This window comes from Dermochelys coriacea, chromosome 19, assembly GCF_009764565.3.
Source record: "Dermochelys coriacea isolate rDerCor1 chromosome 19, rDerCor1.pri.v4, whole genome shotgun sequence".
Taxonomy (NCBI): Eukaryota; Metazoa; Chordata; order Testudines; family Dermochelyidae; genus Dermochelys; species Dermochelys coriacea.
Window position 1 is genome coordinate 2,171,284 of NC_050086.2, and position 27,587 is coordinate 2,198,870.

Genomic DNA, 27,587 nt, shown 5'->3' on the forward strand with positions numbered 1-27,587 from the left:
CTCCTTGTTCTGTCATCTGCTACCACTGAGAACAGTCTAGATCCATTCTCTTCAGAACCCCCTTTCAGGTAGTTGAAAGCAGCTATCAAATCCCCCCTCATTCTTCTCTTCCGCAGACTAAACAATCCCAGTTCCCTCAGCCTCTCCTCATAAGTCATGTGTTCCAGTCCCCTAATCATTTTTGTTGCCCTCCGCTGGACATTTTTCAATTTTTCCACATCCTTCTTGTAATATGGGGCCCAAAACTGGACACAGTACTCCAGATGAGGCCTCACTAATGTCGAATAGAGGGGAACAATCACGTCCCTCGATCTGCTGGCAATGCCCCTACTTATACATCCCAAAATGCCATTGGCCTTCTTGGCAACAAGGGCACACTGTTGACTCATATCCAGCTTCTCATCCCCCTAGGTAACCCCTAGGTCCTTTTCTGCAGAACTGCTGCCGAGCCATTTGGTCCCTAGTCTGTAGTGGTGCATGGGATTCTTCCATCCTAAGTGCAGGACTCTGCACTTGTCCTTGTTGAACCTCATCAGATTTCTTTTGGCCCAATCCCCTAATTTATCTAGGGCCCTCTGTATCCTATCCCTACCCTCCAGCGTATCTACCTCTCCTCCCAGTTTAGTGTCATCTGCAAACTTGCTGAGGGTGCAATCCACGCCATCCTCCAGATCATTTATGAAGATATTGAACAAAACCGGCCCGAGGACCAACACTTGGGGCACTCCACTTGATATGGAGCCAACTAGACATGGAGCCATTGATTACTACCCGTTGAGCCCGACAATCTAGCCAACTTTCTATCCACCTTATAGCCCATTCATCCAGCCCATACTTCTTTAACTTGCTGGCAAGAATACTGTGGGAGACTGTGTCAAAAGCTTTGCTAAAGTCAAGGAACAACACGTCCACTGCTTTCCCCTCATCCAGAGCCAGTTATCTCATCATAGAAGGCAATTAGATTAGTCAGGCATGACTTGCTCTTGGTGAATCCATGCTGACTGTTCCTGATCACTTTCCTCTCCTCTAAGTGCTTCAGAATTGATTCCTTGAGGACTTGCTCCATGATTTTTCCAGGGACTGAGGTGAGGCTGACTGGCCTGTAGTTCCCAGGATCCTCCTTCTTCCCTTTTTTAAATATGGGCACTACATTAGCCTTTTTCCAGTCATCCGGGACTTCCCGCGATCGCCATGAGTTTTCAAAGATAATGGCCAATGGTTCTGCAATCACATCCACCAACTCCTTTAGCACTCTCGGATGCAGCGCATCCGGCCCCATGGACTTGCTCGTCCAGCTTTTCTAAATAGTCCCGAACCACTTCTTTCTCCACAGAGGGCTGGTCACCTCCTCCCCCTGCTGTGCTGCCCAGTGCAGTAGTCTGGGAGCTGACCTTGTTCGTGAAGACAGAGGCAAAAAAAGCATTGAGTACATTAGCTTTTTCCACATCCTCTGTCACCAGGTTGCCTCCCTCATTCAGTAAGGGGCCCACACTTTCCTTGACTTTCTTCTTGTTGCTAACATACCTGAAGAAACCCTTCTTGTTACTCTTAACATCTCTTGCTAGCTGCAACTCCAGGTGTGATTTGGCCTTCCTGATTTCACTCCTGCATGCCCGAGCAATATTTTTATACTCATCCCTGGTCATTTGTCCAATCTTCCACTTCTTGTAAGCTTTTCTTTTGTGTTTAAGATCAGCAAAGATTTCACTGTTAAGCCAAGCTAGTCGCCTGCCATATTTACTATTCTTTCTACACATCGGGATGGTTTGTCCCTGTAACCTCAATAAGGATTCTTTAAAATACAGTCAGCTCTCCTGGACTCCTTTCCCCCTCATGTTATTCTCCCAGGGGATCCTGCCCATCAGTTCCCTGATGGAGTCAAAATCTGCTTTTCTGAAGTCCAGGATCCGTATTCGGCTGCTCTCCTTTCTTCCTTGGGTCAGGATCCTGAACTCGACCATCTCACGGTCACTGCCTCCCAGGTTCCCATCCACTTTTGCCTCCCCTACTAATTCTTCCTGGTTTGTGAGCAGCAGGTCAAGAAGAGCTCTGCCCCAGTTGGTTCCTCCAGCATTTGCACCAGGAAATTGTCCCCTACACTTTCCAAAAACTTCCTGGATTGTCTGTGCATCGCTGTATTGCTCTCCCAGCAGATATCAGGTTGATTGAGAATCCATCTCAGCTGCTTAAATTCACCAGGTGGAGCAGTAGCTCCCCCTCCCCCCATCTCTCTTTCTCTGGTGACACAGCTTTAATAATTTAAGTGATTCATTTACTTTCAGGAAGATCTAACCTGTCTCACACCATTCACTGGTTGTTAGTAGAATCAATTCTCACACAATGCATGCGGCTGAGGGTGTAACATTTCTTCCCATGTGGTGACTCCATCCTAGCACTGCATGGAAGGGAGAACAGACAATGGACAGACCCTAAAACAACAGAACCCTTTGAGAAAGGCTTTGGTTAGTCACTAGGTACCACATCCAAAATATCAGATGGGTTTCAGCTCAGTGAATTGAGAAGAAGTTCAAAAACTACAAACACATCCACTGATCCTTGGCACAGGTAATTCATAAAATACTCCTAGATGATAATAGGGCTTTCTGCTGGAACACTCATTTTGATGGACTCCATAGCTGCCAATTAAATAAAGTCCAATTGAAAGTACCTTCAAAACACCTGTTTTCTTAGCTAGCAGTGTAAATGTTCATCACCTAAGGAGAGCTGTATAATGAAAGTATAGTCTAGTGTCTTTCCTCTCCCATATGTCTTCTCCACATCCCATCTGTGTTCCAGTCTTGAGGAAGCCATACAAAACGTACTAGGGCACTTTCCCAAAATGCCCTTCGATGGTGTCTGCATGAGTTAATGTCTGAGGAGTTCTTTGATACCATGGTGACAGGAACCTTAGAAATAGGCTGGATGGATTAGAGCATAATTGTTTCAAGCCGAGGAGGAGAGTGAGACATGAGACTTCTCTTGATCAGAGTCTTCCAAATTTCCGAAAACAAACTTTAAAAGTAAGTAAACCAGACCTGATGATCTGCCAAGGCCCAGCGGTGGGGCACAGTACGTGGCAGAGACCCAGAATGCGAGACATAAAAGAACTACCCATGCAGGAAACAAACAGCTGCAGGAACCCTTTGCTTAGTGTGACCAACTCTGTTTATAGTCTCAGTCCCAGGATGCTTTATTCTTTGCTGTGAATAATTTTCTGCAGTCAAAGTGAGAGACCACCATGGAACTTTGGGACTGAAATGGGGGCTGTTTGAGAGGGATGACTTAAATGAGTTCAGAAATACCCAGGTCTGTCACGATGCAGAGCAGGCTTTGGAGCTCAGCAGTCCTTGGTACTCTGCCTTACTTGGGTGTCATTTGTCTGGTTGCATATCCAGGAATAAGAGTGACACTGGACCAGTGGAAAAACAGTATCTGAGCATTTCTCAGAAAGAGACCTATGGGGGGGGGGCGGTAAGTGAGAGAAGTAGGAGAGAAGACAGACACAAGTTTGTGGATTCAGAAAAAAAAGTTATTCCAACCAGGTTTTTAAAATGAAAAGAGAAGTCAGTTTGTACAGGAAGTGACTAGTACTTTTCTCAAGACCTTGAACCTCCATTGACAAAAGGCTGTTACCTTGGGAGCAACGCTGGGCTGTATCTGCATTGCTGAATCCTACACTTCTCCCTGTCTGCACACAGTGGGTGCAGCTCAGGTCTAGTGCAAGCAAGCACAGCTCCATAGGCCCTCGGTGCCCTAGAAGAGCCAGGGAAACTCATTCTCATCCCACGCGATACCATGCAAGGTGTTTTTCCTGGTACGGCTCACTTGGCTGGTCCCAGTTCCTTTACAGCCACTGCCGTTCCATTTGGGCTCTTCATTCGCTTGTCAAGCACCATCTGGTTTTAATGTTTGCCTAGATTGGAGCAAACAGTCCGTTTGCAAGAGGATTGAGCTTGAATGGGAAAGGAGTGTCTGGATGCAGATTGTGAGAGGTGCCATGGATGGCTGTGTGACTAAGTAGGGCTATAACCCCTGCCAGCTCTTTTGTAGAAAGAAAACTTCAAGCTAACCTGAAACTTGTCTCACCAACTAATTTCACATAGGGCCTGGTCCAAAGCCCACCAGAGCCAATGAAAAGGCTGCAATTGGATTCATAGCCATGACCATTTACACCAGAAGCTTGTTCCTACACGTTACACTTGCCCAAACGAGGACATACCATGTGACTTGGCTGTCCAATCAAAATAGTTTGAATTTCAAATGTGGCATACATGCAGTGAACTGTGCACAAGGGAGTCCCAGTGCAAGGATTTGTTTGGTGAGTAATTTTTAAGTCAGGAATAAAATCCAAGCCAATTGTGATCTGGTTGCAGACAATTCAGGAACGGAGAAATGAAATGTATCGCACACATGATTAATTATGAATTATTCCACCCAGAACCACTTATGGTCACAGCAGGGAAACTAAAAGAACCCAAAGCATTAGTTCAGCAACACCCACAAGAAATATTGTTCTGTGTCCTCCCTGCCGGCACTGTAGCAACATTTAATAAAGATTATTCCCAGAGTTGGACAAGGTCAGTATCCAGGGAGACATTGTAGCAGGATGAATCATTCCCTTACTGGACGCAGTTAAATTAGAGGTCACCTGTGTTGCTTTTAACTCCATTCTGCATCTAATTCAAAAATGGTTTTCAAAGCCACACCTTCAGCTATACCAAAGGATGAGATGGAATGGAGCAGGAATAAGTTCATGATGAGACAACCTTGCTTCCTCAGGCACCTAATGTGGGGGGAAATGCTGCATTATGTGCCACACTTTAATGCCACACTCCTTAAATTACCTTGAAGAATCCAACTTTCCATGCAAATTCCAGATCAGAAATGTCTTCTGACTGCAGCTGTTTGAAACCCTACCCCTTTCCCCATTCCCCATCAGTGTCTCACGAGATTGGAAAAATAGCACAGCCCATTTAGTCCTTCATCTCCGTTCAGTCAAAGTCATTCCAGATGTGTTACACCTTTCATGCTGTATAATATCTCCTACTTTTCTACCTCCAGCAGCTATTCAAAGTAATGGATCATGATCATTTCTCTCTTGCACTGTTTGATTTTTTTTAAGCCTTGTGTATTTGAATACTCCCCCCAGAATGAGGCCTTTGAGAAGTAATTCATATAAAAGCAAAACGCTTTTTAAATGGCAGAGCAAAACACTCATAAAAGTTCATAAATGACTTGCTATTTAAATCTCATAAAAGCAGCCTAGTTAATTACTTCAGTTTTGAAGGTTTCCTGTAAATTGTGCATGGTACCCAAGGTCAGCAATAAAGAGACAAAATTCTGCAAATGCTACAGAAAAAAAAATACAGATTTCTTTGCATGCAAGACGTCTGGGTAATTTGTATTAAAAACAATTGGCTTAATTTGTGCAGTTGTTACAGTTCAGCAATGTGACCTAGTGCTTGAAATATGTACGGTTTTCTTTTTATTTCTTTTCTCTTTCTTTTCTGACTCCTTTCAACTGCTTTTCCTACTCTCCTAGGGTCTGAGCTGATGCCCAAAGCTCTGTCTACACGGATCATTGGCGGCATCTGGTGGTTCTTCACGCTCATCATCATCTCATCCTACACAGCCAACCTTGCTGCCTTCCTGACTGTGGAGAGAATGGAAACCCCCATCGACTCGGCAGATGATCTGGCAAAGCAAACGAAAATAGAGTATGGAGCTGTGAAGGATGGAGCTACCATGACCTTCTTCAAGGTGAGATCAAACATATGCATTCCACCCTTGAGGCAGAAATGCAAATGCAAACACACAAGAAATAGTACCAAAGCAATGTTCTTAGACCAGAGGGAGTAAGAACAGAGAAAAACTAGTTATGTCATATAGTCTATTTCCCCTCCTCTTAATGCAAGATTGTTGCCTCTTGTATCTTTGCTAGGACTTTGCCCACACCCATTATAAGTCATCCAGGCTATAGAACATCCATAGCTCGCTCCTGCCAGATGCTAATTGGTGTTAGAAATTTTAAATGGCATTGATTTGACAGTTTCAGAGATACAAAGGACACTGGGTAATGCCAGCTCAGACGCTCCAGATGGAAGGTGTATTCCCAAATCAAGGCAGAGCTTCTGTGCAGCTTGTACTAAACTCCTCCAGAAAGTCTTATTTTCCCCAGGCATCTTCCAGACCTTCACAACTCCCCTAGTCCCTCTCCTCCTCCTGCTCAATGAGGATGCCCTGAAGCCCTTGAAGACAAACTGATAGGCTTCTAGATGAATTCAGAATCAAGAGGAGAGAGATTAAAACTGAAAACTAGAGCTGGACAAATGCTGCAAACACCTTTCCACCATATTTTTTGCATTTTTAAGCAACGTCTCTTGCCTCATGAGCATTCACTGAAATATTAACATAATCATGTCTTATTAGCATGAATGTTCTCAAATAGAAAATTTCAAACTTTCTGGGAACTTTCAGACCAGAATCCTGAGAGTTACATTCACCCAGGCAGGGAACAGAAACAACACCATGTGATATCACCAACCACAACTAATCAAAACAGCTCAAACAGAATGAAACAAAACACACTGAATAATTTTGAAGAACAGATAAGTGGTTCAGCAGACAGTTCGGATCTGCTAACCTTCTATGGCTGATTTTTCTCATAGGTGCTAAGGGAGGGGGTGGTTTGCACAGAAAAGGTTTTTTTATTTATTCATAAGAGTATTAGGTAGCGACTGAGCTATCTAGGTAGGAATAAGTAGTCTGTTCCTTGTTACAGTGTATACTAGTACAAAACTGTCCATTTTTAATTATCAGGTCTTGTACAGCACAGGATGGGCACCTGTTGATGGTGTTACATCTTTGATAAATCATAAGAATAAACAGCATCAATAAATTCAAGAAAATCATGTTTTCAGATGCAAAGAGATAAAACTAATCAGATAAACTTACTTCATGGCCTGCTAGTAAGTAAAAGACCCTTATCTCTGCCTTGGGCCTATTACATACAAAGCTTGTGTAAAAAGAAAAGGAGTACTTGTGGCACCTTAGAGACTAACAAATTTATTAGAGCATAAGCTTTCGTGAGCTACAGCTCACTTCATCGGATGCATTTGGTGGAAAAACAGAGGAGAGATTTATATACACACACACAGAGAACATGAAACAATGGGTTTATCATACACACTGTAAGGAGAGTGATCACTTAAGATAAGCCATCACCAGCAGCAGGGGGGGGAAGGAGGAAAACCTTTCATGGTGACAAGCAAGGTAGGCTAATTCCAGCAGTTAACAAGAATATCAGAGGAACCGTGGGGGGTGGGGTGGGAGGGAGAAATACCATGGGGAAATAGAAAAGGAGTACTTGTGGCACCTTAGAGACTAACAAATTTATTAGAGCATAAGCTTTCGTGAGCTACAGCTCACTTCATCATCCGATGAAGTGAGCTGTAGCTCACGAAAGCTTATGCTCTAATAAATTTGTTAGTCTCTAAGGTGCCACAAGTACTCCTTTTCTTTTTGCGAATACAGACTAACACGGCTGCTACTCTGAAACATGGGGAAATAGTTTTACTTTGTGTAATGACTCATCCATTCCCAGTCTCTATTCAAGCCTAAGTTAATTGTATCCAGTTTGCAAATTAATTCCAATTCAGCAGTCTCTCGTTGGAGTCTGTTTTTGAAGCTTTTTTGTTGAAGGATAGCCACTCTTAGGTCTGTGATCGAGTGACCAGAGAGATTGAAGTGTTCTCCAACTGGTTTTTGAATGTTATAATTCTTGACGTCTGATTTGTGTCCATTCATTCTTTTACGTAGAGACTGTCCAGTTTGGCCAATGTACATGGCAGAGGGGCATTGCTGGCACATGATGGCATATATCACATTGGTAGATGCGCAGGTGAACGAGCCTCTGATAGTGTGGCTGATGTGATTAGGCCCTATGATGGTGTCCCCTGAATAGATATGTGGACAGTTGGCAACGGGCTTTGTTGCAAGGATAGGTTCCTGGGTTAGTGGTTCTGTTGTGTGGTGTGTGGTTGCTGGTGAGTATTTGCTTCAGATTGGGGGGCTGTCTGTAAGCAAGGACTGGCCTGTCTCCCAAGATCTACTAGCCATCACCTTCAGCCCCCAACTAAAACCTCTCCAACGCATCATCAAGGATCTACAACCTATCCTGAAGGACGACCCATCACTCTCACAGATCTTGGGAGACAGGCCAGTCCTTGCTTACAGACAGCCCCCCAATCTGAAGCAAATACCTATCCTAATCACATCAGCCACACTATCAGAGGCTCGTTCACCTGCGCATCTACCAATGTGATAGATGCCATCATGTGCCAGCAATGCCCCTCTGCCATGTACATTGGCCAAACTGGACAGTCTCTACGTAAAAGAATGAATGGACACAAATCAGACGTCAAGAATTATAACATTCAAAAACCAGTTGGAGAACACTTCAATCTCTCTGGTCACTCGATCACAGACCTAAGAGAGGCTATACTTCAACAAAAAAGCTTCAAAAACAGACTCCAACGAGAGACTGCTGAATTGGAATTAATTTGCAAACTGGATACAATTAACTTAGGCTTGAATAGAGACTGGGAATGGATGAGTCATTACACAAAGTAAAACTATTTCCCCATGGTATTTCTCCCTCCCACCCCACCCCCCACTGTTCCTCTGATATTCTTGTTAACTGCTGGAATTAGCCTACCTTGCTTGTCACCATGAAAGGTTTTCCTCCTTTCCCCCCCTGCTGCTGGTGATGGCTTATCTTAAGTGATCACTCTCCTTACAGTGTGTATGATAAACCCATTGTTTCATGTTCTCTGTGTGTGTGTATATAAATCTCTCCTCTGTTTTTTCCACCAAATGCATCCGATGAAGTGAGCTGTAGCTCACGAAAGCTTATGCTCTAATAAATTTGTTAGTCTCTAAGGTGCCACAAGTACTCCTTTTCTTTTTGCGAATACAGACTAACACGGCTGCTACTCTAAAGCTTGTGTAGTCTCAGGTTATTCCCTTGCTACAAGGTTTTTGTTATAACACTATTCTTCCCCCATCTCTGAATACAGTGGGCCAAATATTTCATCCATACTAGATCAACAGGGTTGCAGAGCTGGAATTTAGGAATCACAAGGAGCATGAATATTTCCAGGATCATTCCACCAGGGTCTTCAGAAAACAATGTAATGCAATTTTCTGCCCACCCCTCCCCACATGTTTGGGGGAGTAAGGAAATACAACATGCCAAATGTAGACACATTCGTTGTCCCAGAACTGCACTTTCAGGTCTGATTAGTGATTTGGGGTAATAGACGAGCACCATCTTAAAGAAGCCTGATTCTCAGTGTGTTGGTGTTCAACACTTTATGAAAACCAGGCCCCATGAAGGTGTCTCACGATGCAAATTTAAACCCCAGTCTACAAGTTCGCTGGCGTGTGACTGACAGCAGTGTTCTGATTGTGTTCCCACTACTAATGCTAAAGGCACAGAATGGACACAAGCCATGGACAACAAACATCAACCAGTTTTCAGTCAAAATAACAGTTGTTGGGACACAAACAGAAGGTTCAGCACATGTTGAATTTGCTGGAAAAGCGTTGTCCAAGTGGCATGGAAGAGGCTTTACTCTGCCTAACAATAATTTGGGGTTTCCACCATCTCCATCACGCTCTCTCAAATCCAGACAGACAGCAAGAGTAAGTACTTTCCTGCTCTAATATGAAGCGTATTAAAGAAACAGGAACCCAACAGATATCTTCATTCAGGAAATAATAGAACAGATGCATCTGATAGTTACTCAGAGAGTAACTAGCTACTGTGACATAACTCCAACCTATGTTAATATTTTATCAAGCACTAAGCGCCTTGGAGAAAAAGACCCATGGCAAAGGAAAGGGGAAGAAAACAAAACAACAAACCCAAGCAGAAAACAAATCAGAGAAAAGGAATCTGATGCCTGCTTTGTCTCTTGGCAATTCCACGTTAAGGCTTTTAGGCCACACCTATGAAAGTCCATGCAGCGCAATGCCATGAATACATTGCAATCATGTCATGGAAGGCAAATTACATGAATTCCTTCCATTTAAATGGAAATTAATTTTAGAAGTTGTCCGACACAGCGAAGAACATGCAAAGATGAAAATTAATTGAGAGATTTCAAAAAGCCTTTGAAACCACAATTGAGTTGTAAAAGTATGTGTTAAAAATGAGAGAGAGGGACAAGATAAAGGAGAGTGGAAAATGGGGAGGAATTTATCTAGGAATTAGCCTCCTTTGCGAACATGACCTGGGTTTTTATGTTTTGAGGATGAATTTTTAATATTCCCTTGCAAGGAAGAGATTGAGACTGGAGAGTGCAGGCTTTTACCCTGTGCCACTGGTAACAGTCACAACCAGGTGGGTATGTTAGACCCTGATTCACCAAAGCACATCAGAGCTTAGAAAGGGAAAGTTGTTAGCTCTGATGACTGCCTGTCTGGTGGCCAGTGTAAAAGGAGGTTCCAATCCAGCATCATTATAATGGGATCACACTGACACTTACCAAACTCCCATTACTATCGTATTTGAATACCTTGCCCTCATTAATGAATGTTATCCTCACAACACCCCGTCAGGTGCGGAAATCCTATCCCCGTTTTCATAGCAGGGGGACATGAGGCCCAGCACATGTGAAATTACTTGCCCAAGTTCATATAGAAAGTCCATAGCTGAGTTGGGAATTTAAACCAGGTCTCCTCAATCCCAGTCTAGTGCTCCAGCTGGTTCCGATCACATAACAGACCATTTGCATGGATTACCCTGGTGTAGGCTCTGCAGCTGCTAATTAAACCATGTGGCAAAGAACCAGAGTTGTGATTGTTCTTATATAGCCAAGCACAGAATTATAGCCTTGAAGAGGGAATGACAAATATTATCATTATTATATTTTCCCCCGTTTAAAGATTTCCATCCAAGGATCTCAATGCACTTTCTCACTATTAACATTAAATGTAAGGTAAAGAGTGAGTGCTCTGTGTGGGTAAGCTATGAATTCCCTGCCAGAAGGGAGATGCCAGGATTCAGAGAAATGGGGACTTTCATTGTTTGGATGGTGAAAATGTGGCTGCTTTTCTGATCTGGTTAGCAGGTTAAAGTACTGAGAAATGTACCTTTCCCCAAACCCTTTATACCTTCCTATGATTTCAATTCAGCTGGAAATATATGGACCAAAACAATACACATCTTAGAAGCCAGGTTGTGCCTGGAATACTGTAAAATGCTGAATGGGTGTAATATAATAGCATTTAGATTAGCCAGTCAGCAGTTTAATAGCCAAGACTCATGAAAGGGAGCTGGTGCTCTGAATTTTAACAAGAAGAAAGAGCAGAGCATTTCCCTGCAGATTCACAGCCTGCTGTTGGCTATGACAATGGTGGCCAGAAGTTACGCTTTCCAAAGCCCATGCTTAGTTTGACGGGCAGCGGAAGTGCCTTCACAAGGAAATGGGATTTTTTTTTTTCTGTACAAACATTGCAGAGAATTTCAAACTCCATTCACTCGGTGTCTGTCTGCTTTTTGCAGCGGAGTCTGCGTAAGCAGCTCCTCTTTAGCGTGAACGGCCATACTGTGTTACCTTCATAGGCAATAAAAGCTTAGAAAAGCCATTAGGAGGAGGTTCACTTTCAGTGTTGCATTTTAAATATTCTTTGTAATGAGATTTATATGTGGAAATAAAAGTGTGTGTGTGTGTGTGTGTGCGCATGCGTGCATGTGCGCATACACACAGTATCTTTATAGCTTCTTAGCCATCTCCATCCCACCCATACTTTGGTTCCTCTCATGCATCTGGCAGAGTCTATGTTCCACAGCATATTTTATTTCTCTGTGTTACGACTGGGAAGAGATGAAATCTAGGGGCTGTCTCCCTCCCCACCCCCCCAACACGGGCTTTGTTTGCTGGAGCAGCTGAAATGCTCCTGTGTGACGCTGTGTGTTTGTCCTCCCTGGAAAGAGAAATGTGGCTCAGTTTCCTTAATTGGCCTCCAGAGGCTCCCACCCCAAATTCTGGCCCAGACCCACGGCTGGCGTAATTCAGCAGCCCCTCGCCATGACTTAGTACAGCTAAGCCTGTGTACACCAGCTGGGGATCTGCCCCAATATTTGCAAAGACACCCATTCTTTGTTCTGTTCATTGGGGATGATGCTGTGGCAGCCGTTCTCGAGACACAGGGTCCTGCAGAACAAAGTCCCTGGGCAATTGGTGACCAAGTGCAGCCGGGTTGTGTGATACAGATCATCTTCTGGACAAACAGAGAAGTGTAGCCTCTGATGTCTATTTTAGGGCGTACCAGCCTTGAAGGGAACTAGACATCGCATCCGGCTCGCTGCAGAAAAATGCCCCAGGATTGATTGATTGATCGGGGATTTCCCTATGAGATTATCACCCCTCCCCTTCTCCATGATTAGCTCTAAAAGTTCCATCCCGCTCAGCCTGGGAATCTGTATTCCCAGCGTCTCTGCTGCTTGGTTTGCTACGGCTGGCAGCATCGTTTGCTAACTGCATTATGAAGACACAATATGTCACTTTGGTTTGCTGCTTCTCTAGCCTGTAGGAATGTCACAGAGAATTGCTGATGAGGGCCAGGACAGAAACATCTGCTGCTGCAAGGGAAGCATGATCAAGGTGCTGTCACTTGTGGAGAAAATGGAAGCATAAAGAAAAGAAAGGCAAAAGCCTCCTGCCACAGTTACCTGAGAAGACTCCCCACCTGCTGTCCTTATCTGTAGGCAGAGGGACATCAGCCCAGACTTTGAAAGGTTTTTAGATGTTGCTGCATTTAGCATCACATTCACTAATTGAGTGAAGAGCCTAAATCTCATATCTCCAAAAGGGATTTAGGCACTTGAGTCAATGCTGAGTACAGCAAAGCCTAAATAGCTTGAAAAATGCAGGGCATGGCTTTTGCTGGGCTTGATCGAAAGCCCACTGGAAAGATGTCCCTTTGGCTCAGGCCAGTCAGGCCCAGCCGTGGCCTTGCTCTGTTGCCAACCTGGCTAGCTGCCGCCTATGCACAGCAAAGAGAGAGTTTTGCTCACTTCACTGTTGTGGAAAGAGCTTATGAGAAGCCATTTACTGCCAGGGAATGCAAGTCAGATAAGCTGGAAGATGAGGATTCCAGGAAGAGATCAATTAATTTAGGAGCTGTAGCTCGTTTCCATTATAGAAAATACCAGAAATACTGTGTTAAGAAGGATGCTATCTCTCTCAGAACAAAAATACTGGTTTTAATGTGCCTTTTGCAGCATTCATATATATTTCCTTGTACAGAAATGTTAAATTCTCAAGATTAAGTATCTTCAGTTTGTGAAAATCAATTTATTTCTTTATATGGCCTGGAATTGAAAAGCATAAGCCTGAAAGATATTTTCTTGCCAATTTCACTGATAAAAAAGCATATATGTCTGGCAAGGCGTCTTTATTTTGGCTCTTCTACACTATTCCATTAATTTATTTGAGTGACTGGTCTTGAAACACTGGTTATTACAGGCAGCTCTTGAGCTGTGACTGTAAACAGAGTCATTTGCACTGTTCACAGCATTTGCTATATTCAGTGTGCTTGTTTAGCTTTTTTGTAAATACATTTGGTTCAGAACACAAGGTAAGGTTAGATTGAGAAACAGCCACATCTGTTTACGCCACTGGTGTAAATCGATGGAGCTGCACTGATTTAACTAGAGCTACATTTGGGGTGGTCTGGCCAAATGTCTTTCTTTACCTAGAGATACCATAGGCGATCCCTGCCTTTCTAGTCGGGCACTTCTGATAATTCAGTGTTTCCCGGCAGTTCGCAGCCAGGTCATTTAAGATCAGTTCTTACTATTCCAGAGCAACTGAGCACAGAGTCACCCAGGGGGGAGGAGAGGCGCAAGTGGGGCAATTTGCCCCAGGCCCCGCAGGGACCCCCACAAGAATGTCTGAGGTCTGAGACAGGGAAGGGGGCGAAGGGGCCCCTGAAATTGCTTTGCCCCAGTTTTTCTTCACTGACCTTTTGCAACAGGTCTGATTTGGGGGAGTTTGGGGCAACACCAGGTGTCAGAAATCCTCCATTATTCCCACCTGCCCAGATGGAACGTGTTACCAGTGGGACTGAATATCAAGGTAGCAGATGGACATCACTTCAGATTGACTCTGTATTCAGACACTTCCATTAATTTGAACAAAATACCCTATTAAAATTAAATGGCAATTCATTAGTAAGAATGTTATTAACATCCAACTACTGTGTTACAAATGTCCGTTTAGCATAGTTGATGAATCCCAGTAATTTTTTTTATAATAATAATTTAGCCTTTAAATCAATAGGTGACAAATATCCGATTATCTCTGAGCCAGGCACAATTAACTGTTTTCTTTACTGACTGTCAGTTTCACACCAGGCAATTATTGTGCATGTCCAAGAACACACTTTCTGAGGCGATAGAACAATTTAAGTGGGAGTTAATTTGCTTCTAATCACAATCTAACCTGACCTGGAGCACTTTTCTTTGATGTGTGTGTCATAAATATAAAGGGAAGGGTAAACACCTTTAAAATCCCACCACTCCCACCATGTCAAGGTTCCTTCCCCACTCTGAACTCTAGGGTACAGATGTGGGGACCTGCATGAAAACCTCCTAAGCTTATTTTTACCAGCTTAGGTTAAAACTTCCCCAAGGTACAAACTGTTTTACCTTTTGCCCTTGTACTTTATTGCTGCCACCACCAAACGTTTAACAGATATATAACCAGGAAAGAGACAGCTTGGAAACGTCTTTCTCCCCAAAATCCTCCCAAACCCTACACCCCACTTTCCTGAGAAAGGCTTGATAAAAATCCTCACCAATTTGCATAGGTGAACACAGACCCAAACCCTTGGATCTTAAGAACAATGAAAAAGCAATCAGGTTCTTAAAAGAAGAATTTTAATTGAAGTAAAAGAATCACCTCTATAAAATCAGGATGGTACATACCTTACAGGGTAATTTGATTCAAAACATAGAGAATCCCTCTAGGCAAAACCTTAAGTTACAAAAAGACACAAAAACAGGAATCTACATTCCATTCAGCACAGCTTATTGTCTCAGCCCTTTAAAGAAAGCAGAATCTAACGCATCTCTAGTTAGATTACTTGCTAAGTTCTAAGACTCCATTCCTGTTCTGTTCCTGGCAAAAGCAACACACAGACAGAGAGAGCCTTTGTTTCTCCCCCCTCCAGCTTTTGAAAGTATCTTTTCTCCTCATTGGTCATTTTGATCAGGTGCCAGTGAGGTTATCCTAGCTTCTTAACCCTTTACAGGTGAAAGGGTTTTTACTTTGGCTGGGAGGGATTTTAAAGGTGTTTACCCTTCCCTTTATATTTATGACAGTGTGAATGGAGACTTTTCAGTCACGGGGAGGGAGGATTAAAAGCATGAGCCCCTGAAAGTTTCTCTCTGGACCTTTACAATTCCTGCAACCTTGTAGAATGAGGGAGTACCGTCTTCACAAGAAGTTGGTGCTTTTCAATAGAAGGCCAAGGCTGCATACCTCCCCATCTGCAATGATGCTAGCTGCCTCTGTCAACTGCATACCAGTAGAGCAGCAGTGGGTACCACTTGCAGTTTGCACTGACTTTTTACAGTCCAGTGCCCATATTTTTTCCCTTTTACATTGGCCCATATCTGTAATCGGACAGGTGCAAGCAAGTAACTAGCTAGTTAGAGATGGACAGATTTGGGTTTTTTCCTTTTAATTAGAAAAAAAGATAATATTGTACAAGGTAGCAGGACCTTATATTAAACTCTGCCTTGTTTTCACCAGCATTTTATCTCCTCTTAGTTACCTGGTGTTAGCTAACACGAGTAAGAACACACCTTTTACCCTTGTGATGATAAAGCCAATGTGACTAGTGGCATTTTGGCCTTGATACATTGTGAGGTCTCTAAAAGCCTGGATTGGAGGAGAGCAGAAGAGGCAGAAGCAGCTTGTGTTCATGTATTTCAAGCTATGGCTCTCTTTGGGGGATCATATTGCCATATTTGCTCTCTTTAAGTGGCTCAGCAAGTGTTGCTGGGTCTTTAATTCTGTTGGTTCATTATGCATGCATGAGTGACTGTAAGTTGCTGTTGCAAAATGGCCAAACCGGACAGTCTCTATGTAAAAGAATAAATGGACACAAATCAGACGTCAAGAATTATAACATTCAAAAACCAGTCGGAAAACACTTCAATCTCTCTGGTCACTTGATTACAGACGTAAAAGTTGCAATTCTTCAACAAAAAAGCTTCAAAAACAGACTCCAACGAGAGACTGCTGAATTGGAATTAATTTGCAAACTGGACACCATTACATTAGGCTTGAATAAAGACTGGGAGTGGATGTGTCATTACACAAAGTAAAACTATTTCCCCATGTTTATCCCCCCCCAAGCTGTTCCTAACGCATTCTTGACACACATTCTTGTCAACTGCTGGAAATGGCCCACCTTGATCATCACTACAAAAGGTTTATTTTCTCTCCTGCTGGTAATAGCTCACCTTACCTGATCACTCTCGTTACAGTGTGTATGGTAACACCCATTGTTTCATGTTCTCTGTGTATATAAAATCCCCCACTGTATTTTCCACTGCGTGCTTCTGATGAAGTAAGCTGTAGTCACCAAGGTGGGAGGGAAATGGGATGCCCTGGCATTTCAAACTACTATTACGTTTTTTCATTCAATCAAAGGGAGTGATTTCAGGAGGCGAGAGGAGAAAAGTGCCTTTTCTGTAGGAAAGAGGCTTGTCGCATGTAATTTAAGTTGCCTAAAGAGTTACACTGCCTCATGCTAGTCCTATTAGCGTCCCTAAATGCAGCCGATTGATTTTTTTGCCAGTTTACTTCACTCTGTGCTTTAAACTGGGAGAACACTGATGTCGTTAAAGAGCTCTGTGTCAGCACCCAGGGAGCAGTACATGCAGATAGAGAGAGAAAGGGAATGCTCATGAACCCAAAGGTCTCTGATGTGAACTATGTAAGTGTTAAATAAGTCAGGGAAGAAAGTGTGTTATTCACCCCACTTATGCATTGCAATGTGTAGATATTTAATATAGTCTTCTTTCAGAGGAGTAGCCATGTTAGTCTGGATCCGTAAAAGCGGCAGAGTCCTGTGGCACCTTAGACTAACAGACGTATTGGAGCATGAGCTTTCGTGGGTGAATACCCACTTCGTCGGATGCATTCTTTGCCACTTTTAATAGTCTTCGGTGGCCTAAATTTCCTGCTGGTTTTTTTTGAGGTCCAATAGCTGCCCCAAATCTACTTCAAGGCATGGGTCCGATCCCCAGCTGGTGTAAATGGCCATACCGCCACTGAATCCTGGGGTGAGCGATATTAGTTAAGGATCTGGCCCATTGCAACAGGATTGCTCAAAGGACAGCTTTTACTGGAGAGGATGTATGGGTTAGGGTGCGAGCCTGGGGCATAGGAGACAGGTGTTCAATTCCCCCCTGCCATGGAATCCGTGTGTCATTTAGACTTTCTCTGCTTTGGCTCCCTTAGGGCAGGTATTTCCCTTCCTCACAGGGGTGCTGGGGGGATAAGCACATCAAAGACTGTGAAGTACTCAGATCCTATGGCAATGTGGCCCATAGAAGTACCTGAGATAGGAGGAACTTGGCTCTGGGGCACATACAAATCCTCTTAAAACAGGGGGTTGGTAAATCTTCATTTCATGGCCAGGTACTCAGTGCAAGAAATAAATTGCAGCCACGAGTGTGTATTTAAAAGGCAGCCATTTATTCCATGAATGATGAGACCTCATGCAGGGGTGTCCAAGTTACCCATTTGTATGCTTAGTGGAGGCACTCATTGACCCCGCGCCTCAAACAGCCACCTTGCCAAATGCTGGAGCAAAAGAAATGGAAATATATGACTTGGCAAAGCCACATGGGCAGGTCCTTCACTTCAGAATGTATTGCATGGCCACCACCTCCTTCCCTTCTGTGCATCTCTTCCTGAGACCCGTGTCTGCTGCCTTGCCAAAGCATAGGGGACGGACCTCATAAATGGAATAATTTAGATTATATGTATAGTGAGAGAAAGCTCAGACAGCGTGAGCACAATGTTTTTGCCTCAATCCCAGAGTACTGGACCATTTCATGCATCCCGTGCAACTGGGAGCCAGAAGCACAAAAAAGCCAGGTATGGCTTAAACAGTACTGTGGACTTATTTCATGCTCGCTCTGCTTGACACATTTATATTCCTGTCACATCCAGCAGGAGGACAGAATTTTTTGACACCCTCCATCCTCATCCTCTCCAACACATGGTAAATTTCATCAAAGAAACAGACCGAGCCTGTGATATGTTCTCCAATCCGCTCCTTCTTGCTCGGCTGATAGTATCTGCCTGGATGATGCTATCTTGTGCAAACATATGGGAAGGGAGATTGAGGAGAGAGAGTCTCCAACTGTTTGTCATGGAAAAAATAAATGACAAGACTGAGCAAGCACTGCCCCCTTACATGCCTCTTCAAAAGAGCTCTCACTTTGGAGAGCGTGGGAGTTTCCTCCCATCCTTTCCATTATTAAAAGAGATACAGTCTTCAGTGACCCATTCCCAAAGGGAGAATAATTTCCCTTAGCCCAGAGTTGTAGGAAATAGATCTATAATGCACATGCAAAGAGACAAGTGTTACATGCCGAGGCACTAGTTTGTTTGGTAGAAACCTGGTTCAGCTTGTATTTTTGAGCACCTTGGGACCCCACCAGACTAAATCCAATCCTGAAACCTGGCCCAGACCCTCCTTCTCCAGTTTCACTTATCACAATGCACTTCCTGCAATAATTCTGAAGTGAAGGGCCTGCACATGTGGCTTTGCCATGTAATATATTTCTATTTATTTTGCTAAAGCTTTTGGCAAGGTGGCCGTTTGCTGTGTTGGGCTAATTAGTGCCTCCACTAAGCATACAAATGGGTGAACTCAGACATCCCTGAGTGAGGTTTCATCATTCATGGAAGAAATGGCTGCCTTTTAAATACACACTCGTGGCTGCAATTTACTCCTTCCATGGCGTACCTGGCCATGAAACAAAGATTAACCAACCGTTTTAAGGGGACTTGTATGCGCATCTGTTTCTGTGGAACCTTCCCAAACCAATGCATATGCTTAACCAATTTTTGTTACCGCACATGTAAATGACACTTCAAAAGGTGATCTTAAGCCAGTTGGGATCATGTTATAAAGAAAACAAAATTACTTCTTTCCATCCTAACTGATTTTTGAGTGAGCAAATGAAGACAAAAGTTCACACCATATGCCAGTCCAGAAAATGTGTAGTCCCCATTCCAATGGAATGTCTGCCAATAGTAAAAAAAAGTCCCCATTTCTTTGCTATAGCAAAATATAGTAGATGCTTCTCTAATGTCTCTGTGCATCTGTTTATGTAAAAATGTAAAGCCTATTTGACAGTTAAACATCTCTCAGAAGAGACGACGCAGATTGCCTGTAGTGCTTGAAAGTTGGAGAGAGTGAAACATATTCTCTAAAACACTCTTTCACCTCTGTCATTGGGTAGAAAGATAAAGCGATAAGCAGAATTCAGGTTATTATTCCGAATAATTTAACAAACATATTGGGAGTCTATCATAATAGCAACTTTTGCAAGGCATCAAAGCAAGGTGTGATTGTGCATTGTTAAAATGTATAAATATATTTTATACTTCCATTGGAAGATCTTTGGAGCTCTATTTGTTGTTGTGTTTGGTGCAGCACCTGGCACAATGGGGTCATGGTCTGTGACTGGGGCTCCCAGGCGCTACCTCAGTACAAATGGGAAATAATGCGAAGGAGTTCCTGTAGTGTTATTGTCAGTCAGGATACTGATAGTTAGGATGTGGGAAAACTACTTAGCTCCTCTGTGCCTCAGTTTACACATTTGGTAAAAGAGGCATTGGGGGCACTCATGGGGCCAACAGTTGTTAACAGCATTTTTCATCTGAGGATCTCCAGTTATTGTGCAGTCATTAATTAAGTGCAAAGTATCATTGTTGTTAATAATAGTTGTGATTACCTCTGGTGTGCCAGACAGCCTCAAAGTTTCTCTGGTTTTCCTTCAATGAGAAGGATGCCAACATTAACCAATGAGCTTTCCCAAATCCGCCACTGACATTCTTGTACATTTTGGTTCTCTCCTGTGGCTTTAACTTTATTGGATCCTTGTCACAATTTGGAATTTTCCAGACATTGTTTAGCAGCAAAGAAATAAAAGGCTAATTCACTTCCTGGGGGGGTGGGACGACTTGTTATTGTTGTTCCAGAAATCCAAAATTTCCACCTTCGAAAAGATGTGGGCATTCATGAGCAGCAAGCCGTCAGCACTCGTTAAAAATAACGAGGAAGGAATCCAGAGAGCCCTCACTGCAGAATATGCCCTCCTAATGGAGTCCACCACTATTGAATATATCACACAAAGGAACTGCAACCTGACCCAGATTGGAGGGCTGATTGACTCCAAAGGCTATGGGATTGGAACTCCCATGGGTAAGTGACAATGGTGCAGTTTGTGTACACGGCCCAGAGAGGGGCTGCTTAGCATAAACACAACAGCTGGCATGAGCTAATCGCTCCCAGGCATGTATTTCTGAATAAAACACCCAGGAGTATCTGCCGGGTGAACAGGGAGATGCAGAGCCCTGCTTACACAGACACGCTGCCTGCACTTGGTGGCTTTTGTCTTTCTTCCCCGCTGCGTGTGTAACTGCATCCGCTCTCCCTCCCCCGCAGGTTCACCGTACCGGGATAAGATCACCATTGCGATTCTCCAGCTCCAAGAGGAAGACAAGCTGCACATAATGAAAGAGAAATGGTGGCGAGGGAACGGCTGCCCTGAGGAGGAGAGCAAAGAGGCTAGTGCTCTGGGGATACAGAACATCGGTGGGATTTTCATTGTCCTAGCAGCAGGCTTGGTGCTGTCAGTATTTGTGGCGATGATTGAGTTCGTCTACAAGCTGCGCAAAACAGCAGAGCGTGAGCAGGTATCAGCACAGTCGGTCTCCTAACCCCCATCCTGCAGACCTTGGAGCCTAGCTCAGATCCCAGGGTTGGCCTCTCACAGGAGTCTGGGAGTTGTGCTCAGGGCGCACACAGCTCAGAGAGCTGAAAGGCTGGTAGCATTGCCACTTGCTGCATGGTCAAGAGGACCCTGGCAGTGTCAGAGCCCTGAGCTCTGCTCAGCCTCACCAACTGGGGAAAAGTCCTGGCAGCCCACAGCAGGGATAAAATGAAGATGCCATAGGGTGGGACTCACAGCTCCTCTCCCTATACTGTATGGCTTGGATGCCGTAACCAAATCCCCCATCGGGAAGGATGTTGCCTCCAGGGAGGGATGATGGACTGTACCTGCCTTGGGCGAGGTAGGGCCTGGTGCTGAAGAAGGCGGACAGAAAACAGGGGGAAAAGAGAAGGCCAGTGACTTGCAGGGAGCAGCCCTATAGCCAATGCAATATGCATCTCCCAGGGAAACAAGACACCCGGTCACCAAAATGGGCTTGGCGAGTGGCAACTCCACGAGCAGTAAAGGAGCCACTAAACATTGTCCTGCCATGCTATGGCAATTGTCTTGGCGAAAGCAGGGAACTGGCATAGTATTCCATGCACTAGTCCTCATTAGTTAACCCTTTATATACTATTTCTAAATGGAATCTTAACAGAAAGTGTGGCCAGGCCCACCTCTCATGGTTGCCATTTGCCCCTGATGGAAGAAGGTTTATGTCCCTCATACATTTTTACCTTGTGCTGCATATACAGCAATGTTATGCAGAACAGAATAACTGTGTGTATGAGTAACTTCTATAACCAGAGACTGAAATAAGTTGGCAAAGCAAAAACCAGTAAACAAGCCAGCTCAGGTCAGGCTGCAGCAGTCCTGTGACACTCAGCATGCCACAGCATTCCTACTCCCAGGGAACAGGGAACGCCCCGGCACTTTCTTACAGTAACCTATGCTTTGTCTTTAGCCAGTCTCAATAGACTGATGGGGAAATCTCACCCATGTGCATAGGGGCCCACCAATGGCCTCCACAGCCCTGTGCAGAGTGGTACATAGGAAGCATGCTGGCCCTCTGTGCAGACAGTTCTCGGAACACCTTCCTAGGAGTAACAAAACCCTTTGCCTCCACTCTTCCCCAGCGCTCATTCTGCAGCACCATGGCTGACGAGATCCGATTGTCACTCACCTGCCAGCAGAGGGTCAAACACAAAGCCCAGCCACCCATCATGGTGAAGACGGACGCCGTGATCAACATGCACACGTTCAACGACAGACGGCTACCAGGGAAGGACAGCATGACGTGCAATACTGGGCTGACGCCCGTGTTTCCATAGGGAACCGGGATTGGGGTGGAGGGAGGGACTTGCTGGAGATGGGATCGGATGCTCTCTCCATTAGGGAGGAAGGGATATAAAAATCCTGGTTTGGTTCAGTTTCAAGAACAAGGCCTTTAACACAACTCCATTGGTCGCCGGGAACGGGACAGGGACTTCAAAGCATGGACTGTAACCTGGTTTTATTTTTTTAAAAAGGCTTTGATCCTATAGGCCTCATGGAGTCCAAACACACTACACATCCAGGAGTCTGATGTTTACATATTGAACACACATGGAGGCAAGCGAGAATCAAGCCAGACTGACCCAGTGGATAACGAGGGGCCCCCCGAAACCTCAGGCTTCCTTTAGCATGGCAATAAAAAAGAAACATTTTGTGAGTACAGTACAGATGTGGAGTGAATGACAGACTACGTGAACATCTATTCCGAACTGACGTACCCAGCACATTTAGGGTAGAATGACTGGGAAGGGGAACAAATATAAATAAATAAAACAATTGTCAATGCTGCTGCCTTCTCTCAAAGCAGTCCACCATGACCTTTTACCTCAGTGCTGTGCTGGCTTCTTGTCGTCGAGAGTGGGAAGTCCATGTGTGCGTGTGATGCAAAAAGGCATGTGGAAATACATCGGAGTCAGACAGTGGCTAAGAAGGGGCAAATGATCTTTAATGGACTCCCAGACACAGGGCATAGGATTAGGATAGTGCACCAGAAACTGCCGCCATCTGAAAACAATAAACAAAATCCTCCTGTGCCAATTCCCTCTGCAATGCCAGGGCAGGATTGTGATCTTCAGGTCACTAGCTCCTTCACAGCCTGTGGGAAGGTCATGTTCCTCTTAGAAAAATCTAAACTTCACCATTAACACGAAGGGAAAGTGAGGGACCTGCTTCTGGGAAGCTAATGGTAAGTCTACTCTGTAATGTAAGCCCAGGATTAATAGAATTCAAGTTTGTTAACCTAGGGCTTGAGTGTCTACACTCATCTGTAACCCCAGGTTAGAAATTGTTGAACCCTGGGTCCCAACCTGGGACTCCAGCATCTACACTGCATTACGTGGGATCGAGTCCAACCACGCATATCCCAGGCCTCCTAGAGCCCGCCAAAAATGCAGCCACTCTAGCCATTTGTTCATGGTGCAGTGTGGGAAAACTGGACTGTCCAGAGGACAAAGAAAGTCGTCTTATGGGATTGTGGGATATTACTGGCAGACTCCCAGAGCACGAGTCCAATGGGGCTGCATCTACACTGCAGAGCAATAGGGCTTGGACTCTGGGTCTCGGCTTGACTCAGGCTTGGACCCTCCACCTCCATGTGGTCCTGGGACCCTGGATCCAAGTCCTGGGTTAGTGTGATTTGTGTGTAGATTTAAAGGGATTAGGCTTGAAGCCTGAGTTCAAACCCTGGGCTAACATTGCAGTGTAGACACACCAAATGTTGCTAACTCCAGCAAGTTTGATGGCAGTGAATTATGGTTGCATTGGTTTTATATTCCTTACAGGTAGGGAGAGCCGGGTTGTTTGTTTGGTTTAAAATTAATGTTTAATTTGGGGGGGTTGTGGGACATCCCAGACTTGCAAAGAAGATCTTGGTCCAAATAGACAGGACCAGTTTTGAGTCAAACAGCACCCTGGATGAGCCAGAACATCTCACTGTTGCTCTCCCAGTGCACTCACTGTACTACAACAAATGCATTGCCATTTTACGCTACCAAAAACCTACCAAACAAACAAGAAACTCCCATTTAAAACATTCTCCATGAATGGCACTCAGATTTTTAGCAGCTACCCAGGTTGCTTGTCCCACAAGGCTGGTCCTGCAGATGCATTCAGTCAGAATTACCAAAGACGTGTGAGCTGATTTAGAGGTAATCTTTGAGTAGGGTTTGTTTTTTTGGTTTTGGTTATTTTGCATTCTGCCCCCTCAGAGCATCACACAACAGCGTTCAACGTAACATTTCACTGGCTCATTTCCTTCCTGGCCCTTTGCAGAACCAGCGATAGGCTGCAACGTGCAGAGATGCTTTTCTAAAATGTTGTGGGGAATGTGCTGAAAAAATGAGTTTAGGGATTTGACGCTGCCCGATTTTGGGGAGGATTTAGTGTGAATGAAAACGATGCTCAGCTTCCTCTTTTAATGCAGCATCACTAGAGGTCTGCCATAGGGACTCCCTGCACTTTCCATTCTCTCCCATCAGAACAGAGGCTCATCCTCAAGGCTGATGTTCCCTCCCACATACAGGGCCAACACGAAGCTTATACACCACTTAAGTCCTATTTTGAGGGCTTTAAGTAATGCCTTGTGCTTGGTCTCTTCATGGGATAAATCTCACCCTACATAGTGTGAATATAGGAAGGTTTTATGGCTACAGCAGGAGTCAGCTGCTAAACTAATCCAATTTTTCATCTTCTTATTTAGAAACATTTTTAGAGATTTCGCCTGACCCCAAAGAAACAAATCCATTTGCAGTTGCAGTCTAAGACACACTAAAATTTTTGACCCTCCTCTTTCTTTTCTTTGTTCAGTTTTAGTTTTTAGGGTGGTGGTGTTTGGGCTGAATTAGCACATTTGCTCCAGGGAGAACTGTGGCTTTTTTTCACCAGAGCACGTAACTTTGGTTTGGTTTCTTCCCACAATGAAAAAAGGCAATGTTTTATCCTGAAGTAAAATGATAGCTTTTCTTGCATATGACTCTGATAAAAATTAGCCATTTGGCAGGGAATTTGCCACTATTCTCACCTTTTCTTTTCATAGATGCCATGACAAGTTAGAGGTGAAACTCTCTGTGTATGTCAGTCTCTTCTGAGTTGGGTGACCAAGGTTGAAATTCACCCCAGTGCAATGGGCCACGTCCCACTTAAATTCCTCTTCGGCCCTCAAACCAGGCAGAACAGGATTGAAGTGGGGTGTGTAGGCTTTGTGCCAGCCTTCTTCAGAGGGAGAGCACCATCCCGAGAGCAATAGGCACCAATCTGATTGCTGACTCACAGAAAGCAACTCCCTTAAATTGTGACAAGGTAGGTGACTTAGCCATGTTTTGCCCTGCCACCTCATACCTGTCTCCATTCCTAGCCTCACTCAAGCTGAATTTAGACCGCTTTTATTTGACTTCCAAAAACCTGGCTGACTTCAAATTCAGTGTTTGATCCAAAGGAGTTGGATCCCAACAGCAACACCATCTCTGTCACTAAAACAGCAATAAATGAAGAAATGTACCAACAGCAGAAAGTGGGGTGGAAAAAATACTTCCCTCCCCCAAAACTAATTATTTTCCTTCTCCATCTCTTTGCACATCTGGGGGCATTTCAGACAGGCCATTTTTACACTTTCTTCTGGGCTTTCCAAGCTCTTAGAAATGGATTTCACAATCAAGGGGAAAGGAAAAGCAAAGTCAAAACCCTGCTGGACTTAAAAAAAAAAAAAAAAAAAAAACCACAACCCCCCCTTTAAATGCTCCATCAGGATGAGTAGTAACAAGACTATACAAAGTATCATCCATTTCACTCCTTAGAAGATTATTTTAAAGAATAAAATTTAACCAACACCATTTACTTGTCACAAACAATGTGACGAGTGAGTTTCTGTCACCATTGTCCCAAATTTACAGGAGACCACGTGGAATTACCACTGCTTGTGACCAGCAAGAAAAATCCCTGCAGATTAACTTTTTCTGTATCTCCACAATTACAGTAAACTGGCCATGAAAGAATAGCCCATTTCATGCTTCTAAATGTTTAAAATCCTGAGCATTAAAACTTTCTCCATATTCAGCAGCAAACAACTGTTCTGTAGGGCTGAAAGTCCTGCTGGGATGGAGAGGAAATAGCCAGAAGCCAGACACACACGGGTGTACAGGTTAGTGACAGAACGGACAGCAGAACCACAAGGAGTCCTAAAGGTGCTGGCGTGAGGCCAGGGAGGCGTATGGACCCCACAGTGTAAATAGCAAAGGGACTGTGGAATGCACAGAGGGGCATGTGGGTCGCTCAAAGCCAGGAGGAGGGCACTCACTACAGATGAGTGAATCTGTAACTGCTGAAAGGTGAGGGCGACATCTCTCGTGTAATCCACAGCACAAGCAGCAGCAGTTCAGGCCTCATCTCCTCACGGGCTGTTCCCCGCCTCTAATGCAGATTCTTTTGGGCCTTTACTGAGATGCCATATAGGTTTCCTTGTGGTGCAGATCTTTCATAACCACCCACATCTGTGCAATCAGCGTCTCACTGCAACTACCATCCCGTAAGCTCTGCTCTCATTCATATAGAGAGAGAGACAGACAGACATGTGCACATGCCTAAAAGTAAAGTATATGATATACATACAAAGGTTTTTAAATTCTATCTGTATATATTACCAGAATGCCGTCATAATTTTTCTAATGCCATCTGGCAATGATCTACAAAAGCCACAGGAAGGGTGAGAGGTCTCTGTCTCCTGCCATTCCGCCTTCCTTGCCCCACCCCAACACAAAGGGATCTCGGGTAGGGCTGGAGGCAGTTTGTGGAGCCTGGATGATGACCTCTCTTGTCCCAGGGGGCCGTACAAACCCTGCTCTGCTCATTCTTTTTAGCAGCTTGCAATTTCTGGCTCCTGAATGTCCTGGCTACACTTCATTGTTACCGATTAATCCCATTCCCTTCGTTGAGCTACGTCTATTGGTCCAGATTCCCAGCCAGTGTAAACCAACTTCACTCCATTGGCTTCAGAGAACAGCACCATTTTACACTAGCTGAGGATCTGGCCCATTGTCTTTATTTTGGGGGGAGGGGTCCCCCCAGTTAGATTGGTTCATTTCAACCAAAATTTAGGGATGGGGCAGTACAATTTCTGATCTCTGTTATACTGGTATAAATCTGATTAAAGTTGCTTTCGAGCTATGCTGCCTTTGCATTGGTATAACTGGGATCAGAATCTATCCCCTTGCCTCCACTAATCTTTGAGGGTGCATCAGGCCTTTGGACTGACTAGCAAAGGTAAAGTGTGAACCATGCGGTCTCTGATTGTGGAGAAGTGGTGAACTAGGAGCTATGCATACATTTGAAAGGAAACTTTGGGATGGGTAGAAAATTTAATACAAACTGAAAATACTTTGCAAATCATTTTGTCACACACACCGCATACATGTTTCTTAAATAAATGTCACAAAGTAATTAACTTCCACTGCATATAAATCAATCACACAAATTTTGGGGTGGGGGGAGGCGTGGAAAAAAA

At 44.2% G+C, this 27,587-nt stretch overlaps 1 protein-coding gene across 2 annotated transcripts in view; it reads left to right on the forward strand.

Annotated features, from left to right (window-relative positions):
• GRIK3 (glutamate ionotropic receptor kainate type subunit 3) overlaps positions 1-25,865 on the forward strand; it is a 239,058-nt gene extending 213,193 nt beyond the window's left edge. Inside the window, exons 13-16 of one of the 2 annotated variants that reach the window (XM_038377762.2) lie at positions 5,543-5,760; positions 20,307-20,529; positions 20,773-21,023; positions 22,177-25,865. In XM_038377762.2, the coding sequence (XP_038233690.1) occupies positions 5,543-5,760; positions 20,307-20,529; positions 20,773-21,023; positions 22,177-22,371 (887 nt within the window). In that variant the 3' untranslated portion in view covers positions 22,372-25,865. The remainder of the gene's footprint in view (positions 1-5,542; positions 5,761-20,306; positions 20,530-20,772; positions 21,024-22,176) is intronic. The other variant, XM_038377763.2, reaches the window with a different exon arrangement.
• Positions 25,866-27,587: the final 1,722 nt, after the last annotated feature.